At 51.0% G+C, this 24,036-nt stretch overlaps 2 protein-coding genes across 10 annotated transcripts in view; one reads left to right on the top strand and one right to left on the bottom strand.

Moving 5' to 3' along the window:
* EMILIN2 (elastin microfibril interfacer 2) overlaps nucleotides 1–13,752 on the top strand; it is a 65,716-nt gene extending 51,964 nt beyond the window's left edge. Inside the window, exons 5-8 of one of the 2 annotated variants that reach the window (XM_064294691.1) lie at nucleotides 958–1,362; nucleotides 3,140–3,172; nucleotides 4,225–4,353; nucleotides 7,350–13,752. In XM_064294691.1, the coding sequence (XP_064150761.1) occupies nucleotides 958–1,362; nucleotides 3,140–3,172; nucleotides 4,225–4,353; nucleotides 7,350–7,687 (905 nt within the window). In that variant the 3' untranslated portion in view covers nucleotides 7,688–13,752. Of the gene's footprint in view, nucleotides 1–957; nucleotides 1,363–3,139; nucleotides 3,173–4,224; nucleotides 4,354–4,731; nucleotides 7,322–7,349 lie in introns of those variants that run through there. The other variant, XM_064294692.1, reaches the window with a different exon arrangement.
* The window catches only part of LPIN2 (lipin 2), a 111,198-nt gene continuing 98,181 nt past the window's right edge, over nucleotides 11,020–24,036 (bottom strand). For 5 of the 8 annotated variants that reach the window (XM_003406373.4, XM_010586840.3, XM_023543966.2 and 2 more), the window contains 10 exons: nucleotides 23,860–23,929; nucleotides 23,007–23,096; nucleotides 21,878–21,960; nucleotides 20,644–20,788; nucleotides 19,923–20,071; nucleotides 19,311–19,397; nucleotides 17,938–18,090; nucleotides 17,405–17,519; nucleotides 14,938–15,041; nucleotides 11,020–14,621 (listed from right to left, as the gene is read on the bottom strand). In XM_003406373.4, the coding sequence (XP_003406421.1) occupies nucleotides 14,477–14,621; nucleotides 14,938–15,041; nucleotides 17,405–17,519; nucleotides 17,938–18,090; nucleotides 19,311–19,397; nucleotides 19,923–20,071; nucleotides 20,644–20,788; nucleotides 21,878–21,960; nucleotides 23,007–23,096; nucleotides 23,860–23,929 (1,141 nt within the window). In that variant the 3' untranslated portion in view covers nucleotides 11,020–14,476. The remainder of the gene's footprint in view (nucleotides 14,622–14,937; nucleotides 15,042–17,404; nucleotides 17,520–17,937; nucleotides 18,091–19,310; nucleotides 19,398–19,922; nucleotides 20,072–20,643; nucleotides 20,789–21,877; nucleotides 21,961–23,006; nucleotides 23,097–23,859; nucleotides 23,930–24,036) is intronic. The other 3 variants (XM_064294694.1, XM_064294695.1, XM_064294696.1) reach the window with 3 other exon arrangements.

Genomic DNA, 24,036 nt, shown 5'->3' with positions numbered 1-24,036 from the left:
TACACATTGTCCATAAGTTGGACGTTCGTTACCCAGGAACCGCCTGTATATTTTTAATCTGTCATGTTTACCTTAAGCGAATTAAAAAAAACCTAGACATGTGCTGAAAATGCAATCACTGATTTTTCTGGGTCATGATTTTATAGCTTTGAACCTTGGGGACATTGCAGTTACCACAGCAGAGCGAGTAGGTGGGTGATATTTCACTCGGAGAGCAGTATCTGGACCAAAAACAAAACCAAAAACCCGTTGCTGTCGATTCTGACTCATAGCGACCAGTCCCAGTTATTTTTAGATGGCTTAGGGCTTCCAGGAACATATTTAGAGGAGGAAAGGGTGGCAGCTTCCTGGTTGTGTCATGGCTGCCATTCCAAGAAAGCAGGGAAATGTGAATCAGGTTTCTCCGCTGGAAATTCCCTCATTTGGTGGTTTGGGGGCCTTGGCGAGAGGAGTGGGGCATTGCAGCCCCTTCCGGGTCTGCACCTGAGCCCCAACTCCATGGCTTGTCTCCACCAGCAGTCCCTCAGCAGCCAGTTTGTAAGACCAAGGGCCCCTCAGACTAGCTTGTTTTAGAAACTGAATGAAAGTCAGTGCGATCAGGCTCCTTTAGGTAATTTGTGATACATCTGTGGTATCATTGTGCAGTGACATCTGGAAATGTGGGGCACTGGCAGCAAGAATGACGCTGTTTTGGAGAGTGCAACTGCCTGTGTAGACAGAGAAGCCAAAACTCTCCTCCCTGCCCCCCCGGGCCTCTCGGCAGCTCCCTGCAGTCGGGGCTGCTAGAGTGTTTCCTGGAGGGGCGATGTGGAATGACTTAGTTGATGCTGCTGAGTTTGTCACATGACACAGGGACTCAGGCCTCACCAAGGTTGCACGAAGGGACCTGTGACTGAGCAGTGAGGCTGAGATTTTTAACCCTGTGTGTTTATTTCTTCCTACTTTACAAATGTGCAGCAGAGGAGCCTCCCGAAGTGGCCCAGCCGCCGCCCCACAGGAAGGGCCCACAGACACCGGGCAGGCTGGCCAAGGGCCCCACCAAACCGGCTCACCCGGAGCTGACCCCTGCTCCGCTGCCGAGGCCCAGCAGCCTGCCACCTCCCGAGGACCCTGGACAGCGCCCCGTGCTGCCCAAGAGGCCCCTGTCGCCACAGCCCCCTGAAGAGATGCTGCCCCCGCCAGCATGGCCCGGCTGGACAGGGCTGCCCTTGCTGCCTGGGTCCACGGGGGTCATCATGGAGACGGGAGAGGCTGGGCCTCCGGGTAGAATGGGCGTGTCGGGCAGGGGCCTGCCCCAGGGGGTGGATGGCCAAACGGGCCAGGCCCCTTTCCCCAACTCCGAAGGCTACGCTGGTGCACCAGGTAAGCCAGCTACACCCACAGCTGGGCTCAGCTGAGCCTAGAGCTGCTGAGGGGCCCTGGTGTCCTGGCTATGAGATGTGTGGATACACAGCTGGGGGGCTCTTCGTGGGTCCAGGGTCCAGCCTCCAGGTGAACAAGTTCCGAAACCTAGCTTTCCCAGGGTGCTGAGGACTTGAGAGACCAGTTCTCGCCAATCAAATACCCAGAGACTGGGGCGCTCTAGGGGCAGTACAGTAAGTCACACTTAGAAATACAATTACTGGTGGGCTGGAGCACCGCAGCCACAGGGGCAGCCCATTTGTCTTCCTAGCAGGAAGGGACCCTTGGGAAACCACATGTATATGGGGAGCTTGTTTAGTAGCAAAGGCGGGCAACACATCAGAACAGTTAAGCAAGAGGCCCTGGTTCAAATCCCAGTGTATCATTCACAAGCTTTGTGACCTGGGGTAGCTTCCTAAACTCCCCAAGGCTCAGTTTCTTCAGCTTCCAAGTTAGGATAATAGTGATACCTCAGGGAGTTATTGTGAGGATGAAGCAAGAAAAGCTTAACTCAGCGCTTGGCTAGGAAGTGCTCAATGCAAGCTGTGAATGTCAACACCATGCCAATGTGGCGGTGGTGATGGTGGTATGGTGGTAGTGTTGGTGGTGGTGATGGTGGTAGTGGTGATGGTGATGGTGGTGGTGGTTGTGAATGATGGTATGGTGGTAGTGGTGGTGGTGAATGGTGGTAGTGTTGGTGATGGTGGTGGTGGTAGTGGTGGTGATGGTGGTAGTGAATGGTGGTATGGTGGTAGTGTTGATGATAGTGGTGGTAATGGTAGTGGTAGTGGTGGTGGTGTCTGAGTAAAGGGAAGAAGGAAAAGAGAGCGAGCATTTATGTAATTCCCATTGTGTGCCAGGTACTGAACCAGTTGCTTTGTTTCATATAATTTTACCAAGAACACTGTGAAGTCAGTGTTAGGTCTACTTTACAGATGAGGAAACTGAGCCTTAGCACTATGATATGTAAACAGATGGCTGTGTTTGGGGCAGATCATGTTCACTGCCATAGGAGGGTACACACCAATCCCTCTGAGTCAGACCAGTCTCTGGCAGGGCTGGGGTTGGCCGTTAGTGATGGCCTGGTGCACTCCTGTTCCTGAGGCACTGTGCCTGTTAGGAGGGCAGAATCAGTGCTAAGATGACAGGAGACATGCCTTCTTTCAGCAGCTCCCTTTTTCTCTGCTCCTCCTTGGCCACCCTGAACTGCAGTCACCACAGCACGGCCTTGGGAGATACGCCACCTTTCCTAAGACAGCAAGGGGTCTTCTCTTCATTCCATGGGCCCTGGGTACTTCTACTCTGTTGAGCTACTGTTTATTTATTGAACAAACACCACATTAAGCCTAGTTGGGGAGGCAAAGCTTATGGACATATAATGCTCCCAGAGGGCACACGTGCCCATTGGCCTGTGTGTGTCTCTGGAGTCTTCCTGGCTGAGGCCCCATGGCCCAGTGCCCTATCCTCCTTCTCCCCATCGTCCTCCCCACCCAGCTTTCCCTCTGTGCCATCTGCTCTGCCTAAAGATATGCTGGCCAGTGAAGAAGCAGGGAGAAGTGGGTGCAAACGTGCCTGTTTCCAGGAAGGCAGCTCAAAGTCGGTGCCCTTGCTGTATCTATGTCTGTTTCTCTAGTAATAAAGACTTGATTTGAGCACAGAGGAGCAGGGGAGGAAAGGGGCTCAGAAAAATTAGCTGTTATTTAGGATTTTGACATTCCATCTCCATTTTGTTTTTCAGGCTACCCCAAGTCACCTCCTGTAGCCTCCCCAGGTACGTCTGCTGCCTGCCAGAGGCCAAGGCCAGGAGAACAGTTCTCCCTGTTGGCCTCTGCCCCTCACCTGTATTTCCTGCCTCCTCCATCAGAGCGATTAGCACAGGGAGGGGGGTGTTGCCATCAGGTCCTTCCCCGCCCACCGGCAGTGGGATGGGCCTCTGCTGACAGCAGAGGGCCAAACCCCTCAAGATGTGATGTGCTCCCGAGATAGAGTTAGAGTCATGTCTATGGCAAGAAATTTTCCTTCATACATCATCCCAGCTCATTGCCAGCTTTGGCCCTGATGAGTTTCCTGGTGTCCAGGTTTTATTGGTTTATCAATAAGTTAAGCAGCTCCCTAAATTATTCCTATTACCTACTCCCTGTCTGCCCCCGCCCCCGCTGTCCCTCTAACCACACGTATACACACACACACACATACATACACATACACATATATACATACATGTCACACACGGTCCCACACACAAACGCTCCTACCCCTCACACAGCCTCACATTCAGAGTCAATCTCTCACATACAGTATTTCTGTCTCCACACACACACACACAATCTTTTACACACAGAATTTCTCTCAGTTTCTCACACACCCAGTCTATCTCACACAGGGTCTCTCTCACACACAAATAGAATCTCACACAGTCTATCTTACACACAGTCTCTCACATACAGTTTCTCTCACTCACGGCTCATACACACACTTTTTCACATACACACAGAGTCTATCTCATACAGTCTCTCGTTTTCATACATGGACACACACACACAGTCTTACACACATACACTCCTAGCAGGTGCCTGTCCAATTTCCCAGATTCCTCAGCTGTCCTGACTGCTGACCTCAGACAACGTGGACCATCTGCACTTGGGTGTGATGAGTATTTTGTATCCAATGGTGTTTTACCGCTTTAAGGTGAAATAAAGTGGTGGGGCTGCCACTGGGCCTCAGTTTTCTAGGCCCCCTCATAGAACATAGCCACCCAGGAACCGGGTGACACTGCCCTGTCCAAAAGAGGCCTATGCACAGTCTCGCATCTCTCTGCTCCAGGGGTTCTGGTGCCTTCTCTGGTGTCGTTTTCTGCTGGGCTTACGCAGAAGCCTTTCTCCAGTGATGGAGGCGTTGTCCTCTTTAACAAAGTGCTGGTAAACGATGGAGACGTCTATAACCCCAATACTGGTGAGTTTTTGAAGGGGCGTGGGGCTCTCGGTCTCCTCCTTTCCAAAACCTTTTACCCTAGTGCAGTGTGCCATCCTCCCATTCTCCTCGATTCCCTGGTCCCACGGGGTGGGGTGGGGGGGACCAAGTCTGAAAAGGATGCCCCACTGAGCAGTTACGGGTGTGAGAGGCTCAAGGAAACAGGGTTGGCACATCTTGCTTGTCCCAGTTTTGAGGTTTTAATGAAGAAATGTTTCCCAGCCTTGTGGGCCCTAGAGTGGGTGGGTGTGTGAGTGAGCACACAGGGACGGTTTCTAGTTATGAGGTCAATGTCCCAGGCTTCAGTTCTCACCACTGGAGTTGGTGTTCTTTTTTCCTTTTTTTCGTTGTTTGTTACAGACTGCCTATCGAGCCTCCAAGCCCTCCTCTAACATCTACAGATAGTCCCTCTTCCTGTTACCCGATGCTAATCCTGACAGCTTGGGGCAGAACAGGCAAGGGGGCCACGCCTTCTGAATCTTGTGCGCTTGTGATCCACAGAGCCATGAAAGGAGCCACAGTCTCCCCGAAAGGGGCCAAGACTTGTGTGGGGTCAGATGCTCTGGAAAGGAGTCATCAAAACTATGTGCTTCAGATTCAGTCTGCAGCACCCCTTCCTGGGTTGTTTCTGGGCAGCCCAGGAGGACAGTGCTGGATGAGGTTGACCCCAAATTCCTGACCCTGTAGGCCTCCTCTAGCCTGCTCCTCCCTGGGATCCTAGGTTTTCATCCCCATTCCTGGAAGTAGAACCCCTCTCTCCTGTATGGAGGGAAGGGCCCAGGGCTATGCTCTACCTCCCAGGGTTGGCAGGAACTGCAAGAGGCTACCTGGGGGCTGCAGATTGAAAGGAACAAGAAACCCTCATCAGCCCCAGGGAGTTATTGCTCCCTTGTGCCTGGAGCTGAGTTTTGGAAGAACTAGAATAGTGTGAATGAGCAGAGCAGGGTCAGCTGGGTGAGGTCGGGCCTTGGGGGCCTTTCCCAGGAGCTTTGAGATCCTCTGAGTCTAGTTTTTGCTCTTTGTTGTGTGCCGTTGAGTCGAGTCTGACTAATAGCAACATAATAGGACATGGTAGAAGTGACCCACAGGGTTTCCAAGGCTGAAATCTTCATGGGAGCAGATTGCCAGGTCTTTTCTGCCCCTTAGCATTGTTATTCTCGCCCACCCTGTCCTCCAGGAGGGGGCTGAGTACATAACTGCAGGCAAATCTCAGGGCCAGGTGGCTGCAGGTAAGCCATTGGAGGAAGATGATTTTAGCTTCCTTCTCTGCAGAGCTTTCAGTCATCACCCTCAGGTGCGCCCTGCCTGGTCTCCCATCTGGCTATTCTGAAGGCAGCAGGTCTTAAATTTTAGCAAGCATAAAAATCACCTGGAACATGGAAAAATGAATCTCCTGGACTGTAGGCCGATTGGCAGGAAGCACAGGAACCCGCATTTTTAACCAGCACCGTAGAGGCCTGGGCAGGTGAGGGTCTGTGAAGGGCAGCTTCCTCCCATAGCCTGGGTGGCCACAGAGGTCCATCACTGCTACAGGATTGCCAGGGCCTGAAGCCTGGGCCACCCCTTGTCACTGCTTGCTGCCTTGGTTGTGGGGACAGCTTGACCAGGTGATCGTGGAAGGCAGGAATGGTGACCCCTGATGTCCCCGCATCCCCCGCTATACTCTCCCATGGAAGCAGGGACTCAGTAAAGGAAGTTATGGGTGGACTCAATGGGTGGCTTCACCACCTGCAGACCCTCTGCAGAAAGATGAAAGCCATGTGCCCAGAGTCCTGTCTATGCTTTGCAAAGACTCCAGAAGCTTTGAATTATTGCTGTTAAAAGCTGGGAAGGGGGATGTGTGGTGTGGCCTTTTCAAATGGATTTCTCAGGGCAGATTTAAGACGAAGTCTTTTGGGCCCCTTTCTGGCTCCTGGACCCCTCCACGTTCTTTCACCTTCTGGCTTCTAGTGGGTGGTCAATGTTTAGTATCCGCCCCCGACCCAGCTGTGAGAGGTGGCTGCTCCTGCAGCATCTGGTGTGGGCTTGGGCTTTTCTAGGTGGGGGCTTCCTACGGGTGGCTGCTGGGTGAACTGTCTTGTCATTCTTCCTGAGGCCATCTCCCACCTCCCCTACCTCCTGCCTTCACAGACCTAGAACATGTGGGTCACTGGTTAAGTGAATATCAGCGCCTACTTATGGCCATGAAAGGATGCCATCTGTATACTGACCAAATGCAAGGAGTCTGTCCCTTCTGCATGAAGAGGGCTGGCTGTGGCCTCCTGGGGTCACTTGGCTCTGCGTCTGCCTCTTCAGGGTTGGCTTGGAGCGCAGTGTCTTTATCAGTCCTGCCTCCTGGGGAGGCAGCTGAGGTCTTGGGGTGCTCTGTGAGCGAGAAGCATGGAGCAGGCTAAGCTCTGGGTGTGTTTCTTTCCCGCTGGACGGCAGGTGCAGGTGGGAGCAGGCTATGGGTGGGGCTACAGCCAGGGGGGCTCATGTTGCAAATACCAACGGACCTGTGGCCAAAGGGCGGAGCAGGAGCCTTAGAAAGCCCAAGCTTTCTTCAGCAATGCTAGAGCCGTTTTCCTCAGTGTGCATGCAGAGCTGGGAGGGGCAAGCTTCTCCCAGAGCTGCTGCTGTAAGTGTGCAAGAGAGCTCACTGATTATACTGGACCCAGGGCTGTGCAGTTACTTGTTCTCTGTGAATCTTACAAGCAGAAGACGGTGGGTGTCAAGGCAAAGGACTGGTCAGCAGCAGGGAGCAGTGCCAGCACATGTGGGTCTGAGTCCCTGGGTGAGTGTGGGCAGGTGCAGTCCAGACAGGGGCTGCCTCCTTGAGAGCCAGTCTCCTGCCGCAGCTTGGCCGCACTTCTAAGGCAGGCTGCCCCACTGCCCCAGCTTGCCCAGGACTTGGTGTGCTATCACCAGACAGCCCGGGCAAGCCGAGGCGGCGTGTGTGTGATTGTGCAACACGAGCACCAGTGTCTGCCTTCCTGCAGGGATCTTCACAGCGCCTTACGATGGGCGCTACCTGATCACTGCCACCCTCACACCTGAGAGAGACACCTACGTGGAAGCTGTCCTGTCGGTCTCCAATGCCAGCGTGGCCCAGCTGCACACGGCAGGGTACAAGAGGGAGTTCCTGGAATACCACCAGCCCCCGGGGGCGCTCCACACGTGTGGGGGCCTGGGGGCCTTCCACCTTATCGTGCACTTGAAGGCGGGGGATGGCGTCAACATCGTGGTGACTGGGGGCAGGCTAGCTCAGACGGACTTTGATGAGATGTACTCCACGTTCAGTGGGGTGCTCCTCTATCCTTTCCTCTCCCACCTGTAGATGGGCTGGGGCAAAGGGCAGGGTAAAGAGAACTGTACAAACTCCAAGCTTTAATATATTCAGTTTAGGTATGTAATTGGAGCACTGATCTAGACTTTTCTGCATACATCCCACCCCTTCCCCAGGATAAAGGCCTTACCCGTGTTTCAGGTCACCACACCTGATAGTTTCCAGGCGGGCAGCAAGCAGCTGACACGTGCCTAAGGCTTCCACTGACTCTTCCATCACACCAACTGAGCAGCTGGCCACCTTGGGAATGCCCTTGTCTTTCTGCGGATCCTGCCCTCCTCGGGCCTTCCCAGCTGCAGCCGAGCAGTCAGTGGGAGCCCTGCCTGAAGGTCCCTGCTCAGTTCTATGCCAACCCCTAAGGTGCTGACGCAGAGGTTCCAATGGCTTCCCTTTGGGCCAGGCCAGAAGATGGCATCCTGCTGGTGGGGGAGCTGGCTTAGGGCTGGGAGGAGGCCAGGATGGTCCCGTGGCTGTGGTCTTCCCTGGGGAGCAGAGCTGCAGCCGTGACTCCCTCTGTATTTTACACTGCGTGGAGTTTACACACTGGGGTGCTGGGTGCTGGGTGCTGTGTGCCCCCACCCAGAGACTGGAGCTCAGTCTGGGCTGTTCCCCCATGGGGACACATCACTGCTCGCTCGGCCCCAGGTGGCAGGGGACACCAGACTGTGTTCCTGAAGCTTGTTGGGCTCCTCGAATGACATGTACAACTTAAGTGCAAAGACAGGGAGTATCAATAAAGATGGAGAACCACTTGAAGTTACTTTTCTAAGTTTGGTGTCTCATGGGTTGGGGGTTGTTAAAAAGCTAACTGTGGAAAGGTATTTGACTTTTATGGCTGCTGAAAATGAGCGTGAATAAATTTCAACCATAAACTTGTTCAACATTCAAGCTGTACACTGGTTTTTGAGCTTTTAAAGACAGACCAGGTGTGCTTGGAGGTGGGCACCTTTGTGGTCCTGTGGCTGGAAGGGGACTCATCCACGGATGTGACCTCCACGGGTGTGAAGCAGTGGTGGCCAAGCTCAGGAGACCCAGCACTCCTTGCTTCACTGCACACTCACGCAGACATCACTTACAGACGCTCAGGTTCCTGGGCAGCAAGGGGCCCCGCCTAACCTGGTCACACGCCGAGGGCCGAGAACACCCTGAAGGCCAGCTCATTTCCCTTGTCTTACGGGGCCCCCAGACCCACCCATCCTTTCCCCAGCAGCAGCGACAACCTCAGCACACTGAACCCTAGCTCAAAAAGGTGGCCTTAAAATCTACTGGCCGCTTCAGTGCCACCGTTCCCGTCTAGGTGGGGGACGCAGCGGCCTGGAGCCCCAGATCTGGAAGGTACAAATAAGTAAAGCTTTGGTTTCCTTGGCCCAAATTGATGCCGTTCTGCTGTAAAAACACTCCGGGTTCCAAAGATTGCCTGCAAACCAAATCCAACAGAGTGGTCACGGGACACGTCAGAGGGGCTCTTCTTCCCTATCCCCTCCCTTCCCCCCATGTCACTTCATCAAGAAGCCCCGAGGCCTTTCCTTTCGCTGGCTTCAGTTAGGGCCCAGGTGGGGAGAAAAGACCAAGAATCAAAGGTTTGTGGTTGCAGCATGTTATACATTCGGGCCGCATTCCCACCCTCGTTTCCTCAGCTGGGGAATTGGCTGGAGGCAGCTGTCACATCATCCTTGGCTGTCCCAGAAATGACTCATGGAAAATAACCCCAATGCACTGGAGTGTTTTCAGGAAAAGCCAGTCAGCGTGTGGACCCACTTTCACTCTCTCACTCACACTCTTTAGAAGGCAGGGACCAGAAAGAGATGACAGCAGCGGTTTTTCTTTTTCCTACTCCACTGTTGGTTCTGTACGGCTTCAACTAACTTGATCCCCCTCGTCCCTCAGCACATCCCAGTAACTCATTTACTGAAGACAGTGAATTTCAGCTGTGTATCCAAGACAGGCCACGCACAATACACCCAATGGCAGCAGGGTCTGTACTGACTCAAAAACAAGATGGGATGAGAGTTGGGTCTCCGCCCACAGAAGCTGCAGGGATCTTCAAGTAAGGGAAGACCCACCTTCTGTGTAGTGAGGACAGCAGACAGCTGAGCCCACAGGGCTGGGAGTTGCCTCTTCATGAACCCACCACCCCACCAGATGTATAAACCAAACCCTAGGGCTTAATCTGACACACAGCCACAAGCTCTAAGACAGAGCTGTTGCTGCTGAGAAAAAGGCCAGGGCCCTTCTTAAGATGGTGAAGAGACAGGGTGGGACATTTTCCACACATATTAACACTAAGCAAATGACCTCACTTCAATGATCAAAAGAAAACCACAGCAACAAGGAAAACCGCAAACCAAGGCACGCTGCATTTGAAATTCTACGTCAGCACTGCTCACCTAGCTTTCCCAGCGACCCCATCATCTCTGATGGTTTGTAGCTTGAAGGGACCGTGAGATCCGAGGGACATGAAGTCCACACTTGTACATTTGAAAACATGGCTTTGTATATATCCACATCCACTTTTCAGACATAACTACGTGTTCTCCCTACACCATCCCAGTCCTATGAAAAGGAAGGGCAAACTCAAACTCTAAGGGGTGCGGGGTTGACAGAGCAAGCTGCAACCACGGTGGGTCCCGTGACAGCTCAGGAGGGAGTGCGGGCGGTTCCTCTTTTAACCACCTAAAGCCCTTCTGGGTGGAAAGGTCTCCTCTGTAGTACACCCATCTCAACTCTTTCTACTCCTAAAGTCTTCACCATGTTGCCCTGGGACCTTACTTAGCCATCAGGTCCTGGTGAAGAAGCGTGAAATGCAAAACCTCTCCATACTGTAAAGCACACGCTCATGGAGGAACTGCCATTCAACACACGCTCACACTTGTAAGGTCCAGAGATCTCCATAGAAAACACAATTTAAATGACATGGGGGAGGGTGTGGCTTTTAATCAGAGGTCACTTTGACTCTCCTTATCTGATGAAAAATAATAGTATCCAGACTCAGGAGGGTTAGTGAAAGCCGGGGTGGGGGAGCAAGGGCCCAGAACAGGACTCTCAGGGACACCCTGCGGGGTTAAAGACCACCTGGCGGGGCCCGTGACAGCACAGCAGCAATTATACACGGACGAGTGAATCACTCCCTGGCAGAGCCTACAAAGCAGGAGAACTGGGTTCCTGTGGGTGTAGCCTCACTCTGGGAGTCAGGTATCTACAAGTCCTGGCTGTAGATAAACTTAAGTATCAGCGAAAATCAAAATGCTAATTTATGGAAATAATCAGTTTTGGCAAAAGTATAGAGAAATCTAGACATCCTCAGAAAGGAAGAGTCAAATGCGCGGAGTTTACATTTGTTTATTGTTTTAACATTTTATTTTGAACATCAAACATTGCACCAAAATATCCATTTATCTCAAGACAACTGTCTTTACCATAACTAAGAGTACTGATGTTTACAATTCATTTCCGACAATTTAAAACTTACTAGTGGTATTGCTGTCTAATAATCAAATACTTTATCATAAACTGAACTGTCAAATTGAAAGCAGTTTCCCCTCCCTTTCTTACCTTCAAAACAAAGGAAAAAAACAAAACAGTTTTCACCTGGAAAGAGCACTTAAACAAAAAGTCAATTTTTAACCATTTTCATTAAGCCCAGCATGCTCTAAAACAAGGAAAACCCAGGCTTCCTAGAGTAAATGTGATGCATGAAAAGCGGATAAAAACCCCTTGGCGAGTCTGTTCTCAACTTTCAGAAAGAGAAAGCGCTCACTTGCTAACTGTCAGTGAAAGGCCTGGCCTGCACCTGCTGGAGCGAAGTGCAGGAGGTGCTGCGCGCAGGCCCCCAGTGGTGGGACCCACGACAGACGTGCCTCCAGTCACCAGGGAGCTGGGGCTTTTCAACGCTCGGCCACAGTGAAGAGCGGCCGGACCGGAAGAGCCTGCACAGCTCTTGGCAGCTCTCACGTTAGGACACCACACTAGTGTTTCTTTTTCCATCTGAAAAAGATGCAGATGTCCTTACATGTGGCAAACACGGCACTCAAGCACGGGGTAGTCTGCCTGCTCCAGATCCACACGTGTACTCCCCTAAAGCCTGACCAGGATTCTGAAGTCTACACTTCACAGAAGTACAACCTTAAACACGTGGACGTTAACGCAAAAACTAAAGTTAGATTGGATTGGAAAGAGGGACCACTTAATCAGTGGGGCCACTGACAGAATGACGTGGAAAAGCCCATCTGCCCTGCAGGCTCCTGCGGTTTCCCCATCACGACAAACATCCTGAGGGTGATGCGTCATGAACTCACCATCCTAAGGGCTTGTGTACAAACACACTCAAGGGCATCTCTCTTTCACAGAAAGAACAAATGTCATTTGTACCAAATGGCAATGGGTTTTTAGCACAAACTTAACACTTCCATAACACTATCGTAATAGTAAATCATATACTTTCAGTAAGAGAGACTCCTTTAAATAAGGAAAAAGACTCACATTAATTAGCATATATACCCACTGGATCAACTTGCAGTGATAAAGTGACAAAGCCTACTGCTTATGCACACTGAGACAAAGGGACCAAGCCCCCACAGCTCAGGGCTGGAGACCTGGCTTCCCAGCTGGGCTCTCTGAGGAAGGCCTGGGTGTCCAAAGAGAAGAGCTTGTTAGGAAAAACAAACACATCACCTAGTTTAAAACTCTTTAGAGGACAACGTACAAAGCACTAAAGAAGGTGTATGTTAACGATTTTTCGTACCGCGCATATGCAAAGGAACGCTTCGAAGCTCAGTAAGGCTCATGCTCTCCCTCCGCCCCAGTCTGTCCGGAGGACATGCTGATGGCACTCAGTGACGTTTTAACCAACATTACTAAATGGACCGGTGGCAGTTCACGGAACTCAGGTTATAGACAGAAATGAAGCAACTGGCATCTGCTCTCCAAGCATTTTAATTCACTACTAAGGTAGAACTTCACATAAATATAGTTGCCCTAACCTATGGTACATGAACATGTCAATCCAGCTCATTGAACAATGAGTCCTGAAATGTTCAAGGTGAGAAGGTCTGAACTGGAGAAAGCACGTGTCACTGCTTCCCTGGGAACATGTGCCTTCAGGTTCTGCCACTGAGACCTGTATTCAAAGGATCTCAACATTGTCTCTGCATCCAACAGCACTAGGAAGCAGCAGCTGAGTCAAGGAATACCAACCCTCTACTCCAGAACATCACCGCCCTCTGTCTCCGTCTCTGGATCAGTGTTATCTGGGGTGAGGCGAGCTAAAACAAGAACAGCCCACAATACAGTCACAGGGAAGGGGGGCCAGGGAACCGCTGGCCTGTCTCTGCGGCTCTCTCTGCTCTGGGCCTCAGCTCATTGCTCTCTTCAGAGAACTATGACTGTGGTCGTCATGGGTCCTCTGAGGCCTCCTCTCCAACAGCTCTCTTGACTTTAATGCTGAGGTGATTGTCAACACCACCCTGATCTCTGCAGGCTCCTGGAAATGACTGGCTGATCACCACCTCTGGAGGGGCTCACTGCACATGTCCCTGTACGGGCTGCCCAGACATCTGACATGAGCTCATTACAGCCAGCTCGGGAAACTGAACTGCTCTTCATTTTTTCAGGGAAAATACACAGGCCTCCCCCCAGGTGACCATGAGATCTCACAGGGTGCACGTGTCCCCGGCTGATGGGAGCAGTCAAAATGGGGACTCACAGATGTGAGGGGTGGTCAGCTCTAGGAGCTCTCTCTTAAATGCTTCCTGGGTTTTATCCATGGCTGTGATTCCAAATGCCAAAGCCCAACTGTCGGCCTGTGGCCTCACGTGAGCTTCCCTGTGCTTCCCTGACAATCTAAAGTGCAAAGTTTTAGAAACCCTGTCCCAAAGCCAAGCCACCCAGACGCCCACTTGATGGGCAACAGGCCCAGGGACAGAGGAAAGGGTCTTCCCAGGACAGGTCACAATGGTACATCTGCATTTCCAAGGCCTCCCTGAAAATGGACGAAGTTGTTGCATTTTTTTTTTTTTAACTTCATTTCCACTAATAAGATTTTTATTGCAAACATCAAATATATACCTGCAAGACCCGTTTCTTCTGGAGAGGTCTAAGAAATAACTTAAAGGCCTCCCACTGTGGAGTAGTCACAGATGAGAAGCCCATAATGCTCAGTGTCAGAAACCATGTCTGTCGGGCTTTGTAGACAGCGTGGCCCGCCAGGGCTGCTCACGTGGCTCTGTGGCCCCACCAGCACTGCTCACCCGGCACCCTGAAGCAGCCACCCTAGTTCAGGGAGCAGGGAGGAGTCCAGAGAAGAAACGTGCACGGACGGTTTTAACCAACATCCTAACTGGACCTGCGGCAGTTCGGTGGACCCGGGTTAGAGAGAGAAGCTGAATCTCAGCTACCCAGTGGAAATGAGATGACTTTACTTTATGGAACGTTTTAGTCCATTCTTTTTCAGCTATGCTTTTCTTCCTTTCAAATTGTGTAATGAAAGGCGCACCCTCCACCCAGCTCAACACAAAGCACGTGTGAGGACGGGCACAAGTACAGCTGCCCAGGCTCCACCTGCAGCTCAGAGCTCCCCCACGCCCCACGCGGGTGCTGAGCTCCAGGCGCTGCTGAGCCCAAGGAGCCACCTGGGTAAGTGAAGAGAGACGCAGCCCAGCTCCGGGAGTGCTCCCGGTCCCATGGCTCCAAGGGCAGCTCAAGGTCCTCTGTCCAGCAGAAGCCAGTCACTTCCCTTCCTGTGAGGCTGAGTGACCGGGGCCCCCACCCCCAGGAGGGGTCTCCTCAGGCCAGGTCATCCAGGTTCACATTGGGGATGGGATCTCGCCAGTAGCAGAAGGAGCTAAACTCTGGGCAGGGAAAGGCGGAGTTCTGTTCTTTACTGAGAAGTGGAAACACGTGGTCCACAAGCTCACTCAGCCTGTAATACCTAGAAGGAGGGAGTGAGGAAGAAACACAGGCTATTATTTCAAAACCCATCAAAGAGCACAAAATTGTCGGTTACAACACTAGTTCAGAGATAGGCGCCATGCTCCCCACCCAGAGCACAGACCAGGGAAGTTCTTCATCGAAGCCCAAGTCATCAGTGACCTCTTCAATGCCTATTTTGGAGAACAAACACCCAGGCCAAGAGGGATCTCCAAACAGACAGAATGGCCCTGCTACTTCAAGTCTGCTTAGTGTCTGCCTGTCCTGGCTTTGCTCTGGGCTGTGGGCACTACCCTGCGAAGCCGGAATGCACTTACGATGACTTGTTTCCTTTGGTCCTTTCCTGTATTAACTCCCCCTTGGGGTTCACGGTGAATATTCTGCAGTCTGGGACTCCAACCTGCATGTAGGCGTAGACATCCTGCAGGGGAGAACGGCACTGAGTACGGGGAGGGGAGCAGGAGAGGCTTCTCAGTCCCCGGGAAGCCAGAGTGCTGCACAAACACAGACACTCTACGGGAAACACACGCAGCTGGGCACACTTCAGGTAAACCCAAACTAGAGCGATGCCAAACCCACAGGATGCGTGGGGAGGCAGGAAACCTGGGTCGCCAAGAAGGAGAAGTTAGAGGCCCTGGAGCAGGACGTCTGAGGCCCCACCCACATGACCAGGGCAGGAGGTGCTAGAGAACGGGAAGCGCTCATGCCGTGCAAGGCTCTGGGTGGACCCAGGGATGTGGCTCAGAACCGCTGAGAACATGAGTCAGAACACTGGAGAAAATGGAGCCACAGAAAAACAGAGAGTGAGCGAGCGAGCCCAGGGTGGGTCTCTATCTACACAACCTCCCCGATGCTACAGGAGTTTGGAAGAGATACAGTGAAAACCCAATGAAGAGAAGTGACATGCATCTTGTCACTTGGTTTGAGAATTATGATTCGGATATAAACCCAAAGAGCACGCGTCTCTGGATCTCACCTACCGCATCACGCGTCTCTGGATCTCACCTACCGCATCACGCGTCTCTGGATCTCACCTACCGCATCACGCGTCTCTGGATCTCACCTACCGCATCACGCGTCTCTGGATCTCACCTACCGCATCACGCGTCTCTGGATCTCACCTACCGCATCACGCGTCTCTGGATCTCACCTACCGCATCACGCGTCTCTGGATCTCACCTACCGCATCACGCGTCTCTGGATCTCACCTACCGCATCACGCGTCTCTGGATCTCACCTACCGCATCACGCGTCTCTGGATCTCACCTACCGCATCACGCGTCTCTGGATCTCACCTACCGCATCACGCGTCTCTGGATCTCACCTACCGCATCACGCGTCTCTGGATCTCACCTACCGCATCACGCGTCTCTGGATCTCACCTACCGCATCACGCGTCTCTGGATCTCACCTACCGCATCACGCGTCTCTGGATCTCACCTACCGCATCACGCGTCTCTGGATCTCACCTACCGCATCACGCGTCTCTGGATCTCACCTACCGCATCACGCGTCTCTGGATCTCACCTACCGCATCACGCGTCTCTGGATCTCACCTACCGCATCACGCGTCTCTGGATCTCACCTACCGCATCACGCGTCTCTGGATCTCACCTACCGCATCACGCGTCTCTGGATCTCACCTACCGCATCACGCGTCTCTGGATCTCACCTACCGCATCACGCGTCTCTGGATCTCACCTACCGCATCACGCGTCTCTGGATCTCACCTACCGCATCACGCGTCTCTGGATCTCACCTACCGCATCACGCGTCTCTGGATCTCACCTACCGCATCACGCGTCTCTGGATCTCACCTACCGCATCACGCGTCTCTGGATCTCACCTACCGCATCACGCGTCTCTGGATCTCACCTACCGCATCACGCGTCTCTGGATCTCACCTACCGCATCACGCGTCTCTGGATCTCACCTACCGCATCACGCGTCTCTGGATCTCACCTACCGCATCACGCGTCTCTGGATCTCACCTACCGCATCACGCGTCTCTGGATCTCACCTACCGCATCACGCGTCTCTGGATCTCACCTACCGCATCACGCGTCTCTGGATCTCACCTACCGCATCACGCGTCTCTGGATCTCACCTACCGCATCACGCGTCTCTGGATCTCACCTACCGCATCACGCGTCTCTGGATCTCACCTACCGCATCACGCGTCTCTGGATCTCACCTACCGCATCACGCGTCTCTGGATCTCACCTACCGCATCACGCGTCTCTGGATCTCACCTACCGCATCACGCGTCTCTGGATCTCACCTACCGCATCACGCGTCTCTGGATCTCACCTACCGCATCACGCGTCTCTGGATCTCACCTACCGCATCACGCGTCTCTGGATCTCACCTACCGCATCACGCGTCTCTGGATCTCACCTACCGCATCACGCGTCTCTGGATCTCACCTACCGCATCACGCGTCTCTGGATCTCACCTACCGCATCACGCGTCTCTGGATCTCACCTACCGCATCACGCGTCTCTGGATCTCACCTACCGCATCACGCGTCTCTGGATCTCACCTACCGCATCACGCGTCTCTGGATCTCACCTACCGCATCACGCGTCTCTGGATCTCACCTACCGCATCACGCGTCTCTGGATCTCACCTACCGCATCACGCGTCTCTGGATCTCACCTACCGCATCACGCGTCTCTGGATCTCACCTACCGCATCACGCGTCTCTGGATCTCACCTACCGCATCACGCGTCTCTGGATCTCACCTACCACATCAGAGTCGGAGACTCAGAAGAGACACTTACATTTGGGCGGTTTCCAAAGGCAGCATAGAAGGGCTGCTTAGACGGGGCAAACAAATTCTTGATATCATTTAGACATTCAATTTTGAACTTCTCTGGTTTCTTTTCTATCACTTCCCTAGAGGGGGGGAAAAAAAATATAACCATCTAATATAAAACGGTAGTTTCCCCTGGTGTGTGGCCCTGAAGAGAATTCAGTGCTCACACCATTCAATTTTCTTAATCCTTCCTAACTGGTATCTCTCTTTCTCCTTCCTCCTTAGTCTGATGACTACGATGTGAACGATGGGGTTTGGGAAAGGAGAAAACTTGAGAATTCCTAGAACTTTTCTTCACCACAGTTGACACAGACCACATGGGAGTCATGTGTAAGTTACAAAACCAGAGAACTAAGAGAGAGGCACAAGCTCTGAGAGAGACACAAAGACTGCTAAAGTGGTGACATTCACGCACGCACACACTCCACCCAGGGCGCCCAGGCTGGCCTAGGCCACGCCCCGTGGACACAAAGGCAGTGGTCTGGCCGGCAGAGGTACCTGTGGAAGGCGGAGAATAAGCTGCTGGGCGACAGCATCAGAGGGCCCCGAGGCAAGATCGTGCCCTTGTCATTGACCCAGTGGAGGTAGCCACGGGTCATGTCAGCCATGCCAATGGCGCGGGCAGAACAATACAGAAACTTGTAGCCGTTCCTGGAAGAGAACACACCTGTTTAGCCCACGTGCTCTGGCTAAAAGCAAAAGCATTTTTCTTTTAAAAGATCCAAATAAAGTTCCTCTCATTACTGTGAATTTAACAGAAAACTAGTAAGGATTATAAAGATCTCAACCTTTCCGTGAAAAAGTGCATGTGAAAATGGAGGTACATGCAACTGAGAATTAGGCTGCATTGTAAATTACCGATATAATAAGCACCTAGTCCATGAAAGCCGGATTACAGAAGAGATAGAACCTTGGTCTATCTTTAAATTAGCAAGAAAAGACACAAGAGATCTCATTTATAAAGACAAGGAGCAAAATTATACCGGGTAATGAACGCACTCATAATTCTTCTATTATGACATGCTGGACTAACGCTTAAGACACCATCATTTTTCAAATCAGTTTACCTCCGAGGTGTCAGGACCCACAGAGCCGCGGCACCCTTGCCCTTGGAGAGCACCTGACAGAGGATCCGAGGTCCCCAAGGTACACACGGGATCCCCAGTTCTGGCAAAGGAGCTGCCTCCCACCTGAGGCTGGGGACTGGGGCGGGCCTGAGAGGAGCCGGCTGCCTGGATCCGCCCGCCCCGGCAAGCGCCAGCAGAAAATGAGGCCCAATGACAGGGCAGTGACAGCAGGGAGAACTGAGCCTCCGGCCCCGCCCGGGCACAGCCTAGAGAGTGCAGCTCACCCCCATGCACTACATGCTTGTGCCGAGGTGGGCCAGGACTGAGCGGGGCTGCCTCTGAGCAACGGGGGGTGATACAGGATTCTGCGCACATTTCACACTGTGTACTTATCCTCACATGCTGGGGAACTGCTGCCCCTATGCATGTATTACCTACTCATAAATTTAAAACTACCCAATAAATCAAAATGAAAATGGGCTCAACCATTAAATTCTAGTTAAACATAACTAACTTCTGGCTACAACGATAGACACAGGCAGTACCTAACCCTCACAGCGCTGTGAGGAGTAAATGAGGCGGTCCAGGTAAACCCCCCACACAGTGCCAGGCACCCAGCGTGTGCTCCACAAATGGTGGTTGCCACTTCCATGCATGTAGCTGTGGCAGAAGCGGGGCGGAGTGGGGATACTGGGCCACAGACACATGATTTAGGTGGACTGCCTGACGCAGCCGATTTTTCTCTTAATCAAAGCAGAATTGTAGCTCACTAGAGCTACGTGCCACATTGGAACAAACACCTACTCATTGATGGAATGGTACAGCTTTGCTATACCCTGGTGAGTCCAGTCTTTACCCAGTTGTGGGAGGATCTGTCCCAGAGCATCAGACCTAAGGAGAGGGTGGGAAGAGGAAAAGGTATTAGGGGTCAAATGTACAAAGCCAAGTTTTCCTCCTATTTGGTTAAATATGAGCTGCCAATGAACACCTTGGCAGGCTGGGGATCCAGTCTACAGAGACGACTCCATCAAACTGTGTGCAGCGGCAGGGGGAGGCCCCTGCAAGCGTACCCACAGACACAGATCTATGAGTGGAATCTGACTCCAGGCCAGATACTTAATTTCAGAAATCTGCTTTTTCTCCTCCCTGGTCTCAACAGCTTGTTTTTCGAACATCAGAATTTGGAGGCCATATAACTCAATCGTTCCAGAAAAGTTATTTCTGACTCTTCATCTATTAGAGTCTTCTCACCCATCTTCTTGTGTGGATTGCGCTCAGCATGTCTCAATGCAGAGCATTTAAAAAACACCTCCTGGTGGCCAAGGACCAGACGCCCAGACTGAAGAGTCCCACCCCACGACCTGCACCCCCATGCTCAGGGCTGCTCCTCACCCCCACTGGGTGAGCGGTGCTTACTTGGTTATTGTCCCATCAATATCAGAAATGATGACCTTGTCATTCCAGTTCCACAGGTAAATGGTCCCTGCGCAGCGGCAGGTACCTTGATACTGGGTTGTGATACTAAATACAACATCATTTGGCCCATCTTGGAGCTTCAGTTTTGCCTGTTATAAAAGGTATAAGAATAAAAGAAAATCAGCTGAAAAATACACACTTTGGAACAGAGTTTAATATTTAACAAAAACAACAGCCGGTGTTTCAGGACTCCAGCCACCCCGAGGCAGGGATGGTTTCCTTCGCTCCCTGAGTACACAGCATGCTCAGAATGAGATAAAGCTGGTGAGCCACTCATCAAATAGCATTTGGGATTCCAAGAGCCTCTTCTGAACACAAAGATCATAACCTTTCTGCTCTTCTTTGATACCTGAACGTCATCGCCCTGAGGCACAGCCTCCTATTGTGCCTAAGAAAGGCCAATTTCATACTGAAAATGGATAAAATTAAGGGAGTAGGAAATAAACAAGAAAAGGACAGTTGTGTCTAACTGAGAACATACCACTTCTCTATTGGTGTGGCTCTTAAGAGACAGTACTGGGCTGACAATGTAACATTCACAGAGAAACATACTGAAGATTCACACTCCCCAGGCCATCTGAGGCTAACCGGGGTAGGCTGGGGCTCTTTACTGTGTATGAAAACACTTACACTGGGTCCCTTCAGCTCCCCCACAACTCACGATCTGCTCCGAGGAGAGTCTGAGGGACTTCTTGTACGAGGTCGTGTTGCTGTGGATCAGGCGCTCCCCAGGAACGGGGTCTACTTTGATGGATTCCTCAAGCTCTTGGGAGGCCTCGTCACTCGATGAGTCATCCTCGGACAGCCTAGTCAACATCAAATGACATGCGAATAACGCGAGTTATATGGTTTTGCCAGCCACACAGCCCCTTATATGTGTGAGTGCGTTATTTGAGAAAAATATGGTACTGATGAGGCAGCGAGGCACTGTACTGAAGACACTTTCGTTTAGGGTCGGGAAAAGAAAGGCTGCCTAAAGCACCATTCAAGTTCCTGAAGGATCAATCGATCTGCTGTAGGGATGGGAAGAGTTGTTCCCAGTGCCATTCTCCCATGCCTGGTTCTTTATGCCTGAAGTAGTCATGTCATTAAGTGATAAGGCCACCTCTCTTCCCCCCTCTCCTAACTGGAAAGCAGTCACTTTCTGGCTAAGACTTGCTATTTTCTGCTAGGACTAACAACTAAATGCTAATAGGTCTGCTATCATCTTTCTGATTCTTGCCAAAAACAGTATGTATGTTTCAAAAGGTACAAATTAATGAAAATACAATTGCGTATACTGATTTAAAAAAACTAGTAAGATTTATATACCCATTAAAAGAGAAGGGTAAAGAGCAAGAAAATAAACTCTCAGGCTCAAAAAGACTATGAAATTAAAGAGTTAGGGAATGGGAGAAGAGAGAGAGAATTTGATCAGGGAAGGTAACACTCAGGCAGAAACAAGACCGGTACACAGTGAGCAACTGTCCTCAGGGCTGGCCAGCTGGGATGTCCCCAGAGGTGCTGCTTCATCCACGTGATGAAACGTGTCAGGATGAACTCAATCCAATCTTTCAGATTCTTTTTAGATTGCCCTTTTGCACTTGATACAAAATGGGGGAGCAGGGACACAGGGGTATGAAGTACCTTAAGTTAGACCTTTCCCAAAGCCTTATATTTCACAGTATCAGATTTCATGGCTCCAAGATGGATAATATTTACCTCTCTAGGGTGGTATTTTTTAGAAAAGTAGAAGTTAGCTGGCTAACTGAGTAGCACAAACAAGCCACTTTTTATCATGTGCGTCTTCAGGAGAAAGCTACTGCTCACTAATAATTAAACCACTTAGATTCAATGGCCAAAAGCAGGAGTACCCGAGCGAAGTGAACCTAAGAGGAAGGACGAGGTGCCCCCACCTGGCACTGGCTTGCTCCTTAGCGTTCGATGGCAGCTCGCTGGTTTGCTGTACCTCAGATTTTCCCTCCTTGGCCTCTGGCAACTAAAACAGCAAGAGAATAATCATGGCAACACACACATTTTTTCCCTACAAACAAGCAAAAATTCATCAGCAATCCTTTCCAGGAAAAGAGCATAACTACTTTTTGAATCTACAACATAAAAATGCTCAAGAAACAGACTTTCTCTAGTTTGGGCCAAAGGACAGAAACTTGAGATAGAAGTCACATGCTGCTATGCAAAAAGCTGTTGCCCACAAAGCCTGAACTGAAAATGTTAAAATAACTCCATTTCAAGTCACAAAATTTAATACAACAGGCCCAAACTTGCCCTGGCAGAGCCACAAGGGTCCCTGGCAGAGCCACAAGGGATACAGAAGTTACTGATGCCCCTTCTCCTTGAGTGGCTCAGCACCTCCAGGGAAAGGCCTGGGAGGCGGCGTGGAGAAGCCACGCGGAAACGGACTCAAAGGAGCCACCGATCACCAGAACCTGGCCCGGGCTGACTACAGTTCTGTTATTTGAAAAATACGTAAACCTCCCTAAGCCCTCTTTTGCTGAGGCTTTGGGAAACCAAGATTTGATCTACCGCTTTGCCTGCTACAGTTCTTCAGGTGAACATGTCCCGCTAGTGTTTTGTTTAAAGGGGAGATTCTAGCTATCTGCATCTGAAACAACCTGTAGGAGGAGAATAAGGTAGCTTTTCCTACATCTGGAAGGGAATGTGGTGAGACGGAGAGAGACTCTGGAGTCAAGACTCAAGGCCACGTCCCAGCGCCATACCTCATCAGTTACGTAACGTCAGTTAAGCTACTTAACCTCTTTGTGCCAAAGTTTCCTTATCTGTAAAATGGGATTTCAAATATTTATACTTTTGAGCTGGTGAAAATTCAGAGGTAGTATATATATAAAGCACCTAGCACACTACCTGCACACAGTAATTACTCAAAAACGCAAACTATTAGTATTGTAGTACAGCATTACACAGAGCCCAAACTGACTTTCTTATGCCCGGCAAAAAGGTGTTCTCAGTAAGTGAAAGATATGCTTCTTTTCAGCCCATGGAAATGATTACCTCTAGGTCTGTTACCTGTTTGGTCATGCTTTCTTTCTTACGCCAAAACCACCACCGACCAGATTTCTTTGGCATCTTATCTTTGACCCAGGACTCAACTGTTGCCTGGAAACAACCAACTTGGGTTAGTCTGGGCAAGCTCTCGGTCACGAGGCAGCTGGCTATTTCCTACCACTAGCCTACAGGTGGGCCCTTCTTACGGAATGTGAGGATGTAACACTCTCCGCACCTCCCAGGCTCCTTGGGCATTTTACTGTCTCTGACGGACGGATGCTACCCTGCTCTCGAAGCAGAACTGGCTGAATGCCGCGGCAGGTCTGCCAGTGAAGCTGGCTGGTCTGGATACCCAAGCAGCTCTAACGCCTGGTCCCTGGAAAACGTGCTCTCGGGTGTGAGGAGGACAAACTAGGCTAGTGACGTCTCCTTGGTGAACAGGTTCAAAGAAAATCTCCCGGTCCTAGACAGCAGGCTCATGAGCCACAATTTGATCTGATTTTACCATGGTCACTTCTGTTGGCCACAGCGCCCTCTTCTTGCTGCTTCTTCCCATATTAACAAGGAATTTTTCCTTCTTACCATATTTAATTTACAGTTAGCAAAACCCCTCAACTTCTGTACACCATCAGAAACGGGCACACACATCTAATAAGAGATTTAAGAACGTGGCAGCCTGGCTAATTTCCAAGATTTTGGGTATGATAATTTGCGAGTGTGTGTGTACACACCTATATGGACATTTTACCACGATAAAGATTATAATAAACTCAAATAAGGCTTTGAATAGTACCCAGTTTAGAAATAAGCACATGAGGATTTGTGTACATACGATCTGTTGTTAGCAGTTTCAAAAAGGCGACACATCACCTACCTTAGGCAAACTCTTCTGGAATACTTGCAAGCTAAGGATCATGGGAGCAGCCAAAGCCCAGTTATAGTAACTGCAAAAGACAAAAATTATGCAGAACCATTAACACACACACGCCCCACAGGAGAAAGAAGCAGAAACAACAGGCAAAACTGCTTATTCTTTTTAATAAAAAGATGA

Source organism: Loxodonta africana, chromosome 11 (genome assembly GCF_030014295.1).
Source record: "Loxodonta africana isolate mLoxAfr1 chromosome 11, mLoxAfr1.hap2, whole genome shotgun sequence".
NCBI lineage: Eukaryota > Metazoa > Chordata > Mammalia > Proboscidea > Elephantidae > Loxodonta > Loxodonta africana.
The sequence above is the reverse complement of the archived record's forward strand: the minus strand, read 5'-3'. Positions and strand labels throughout refer to the sequence as shown.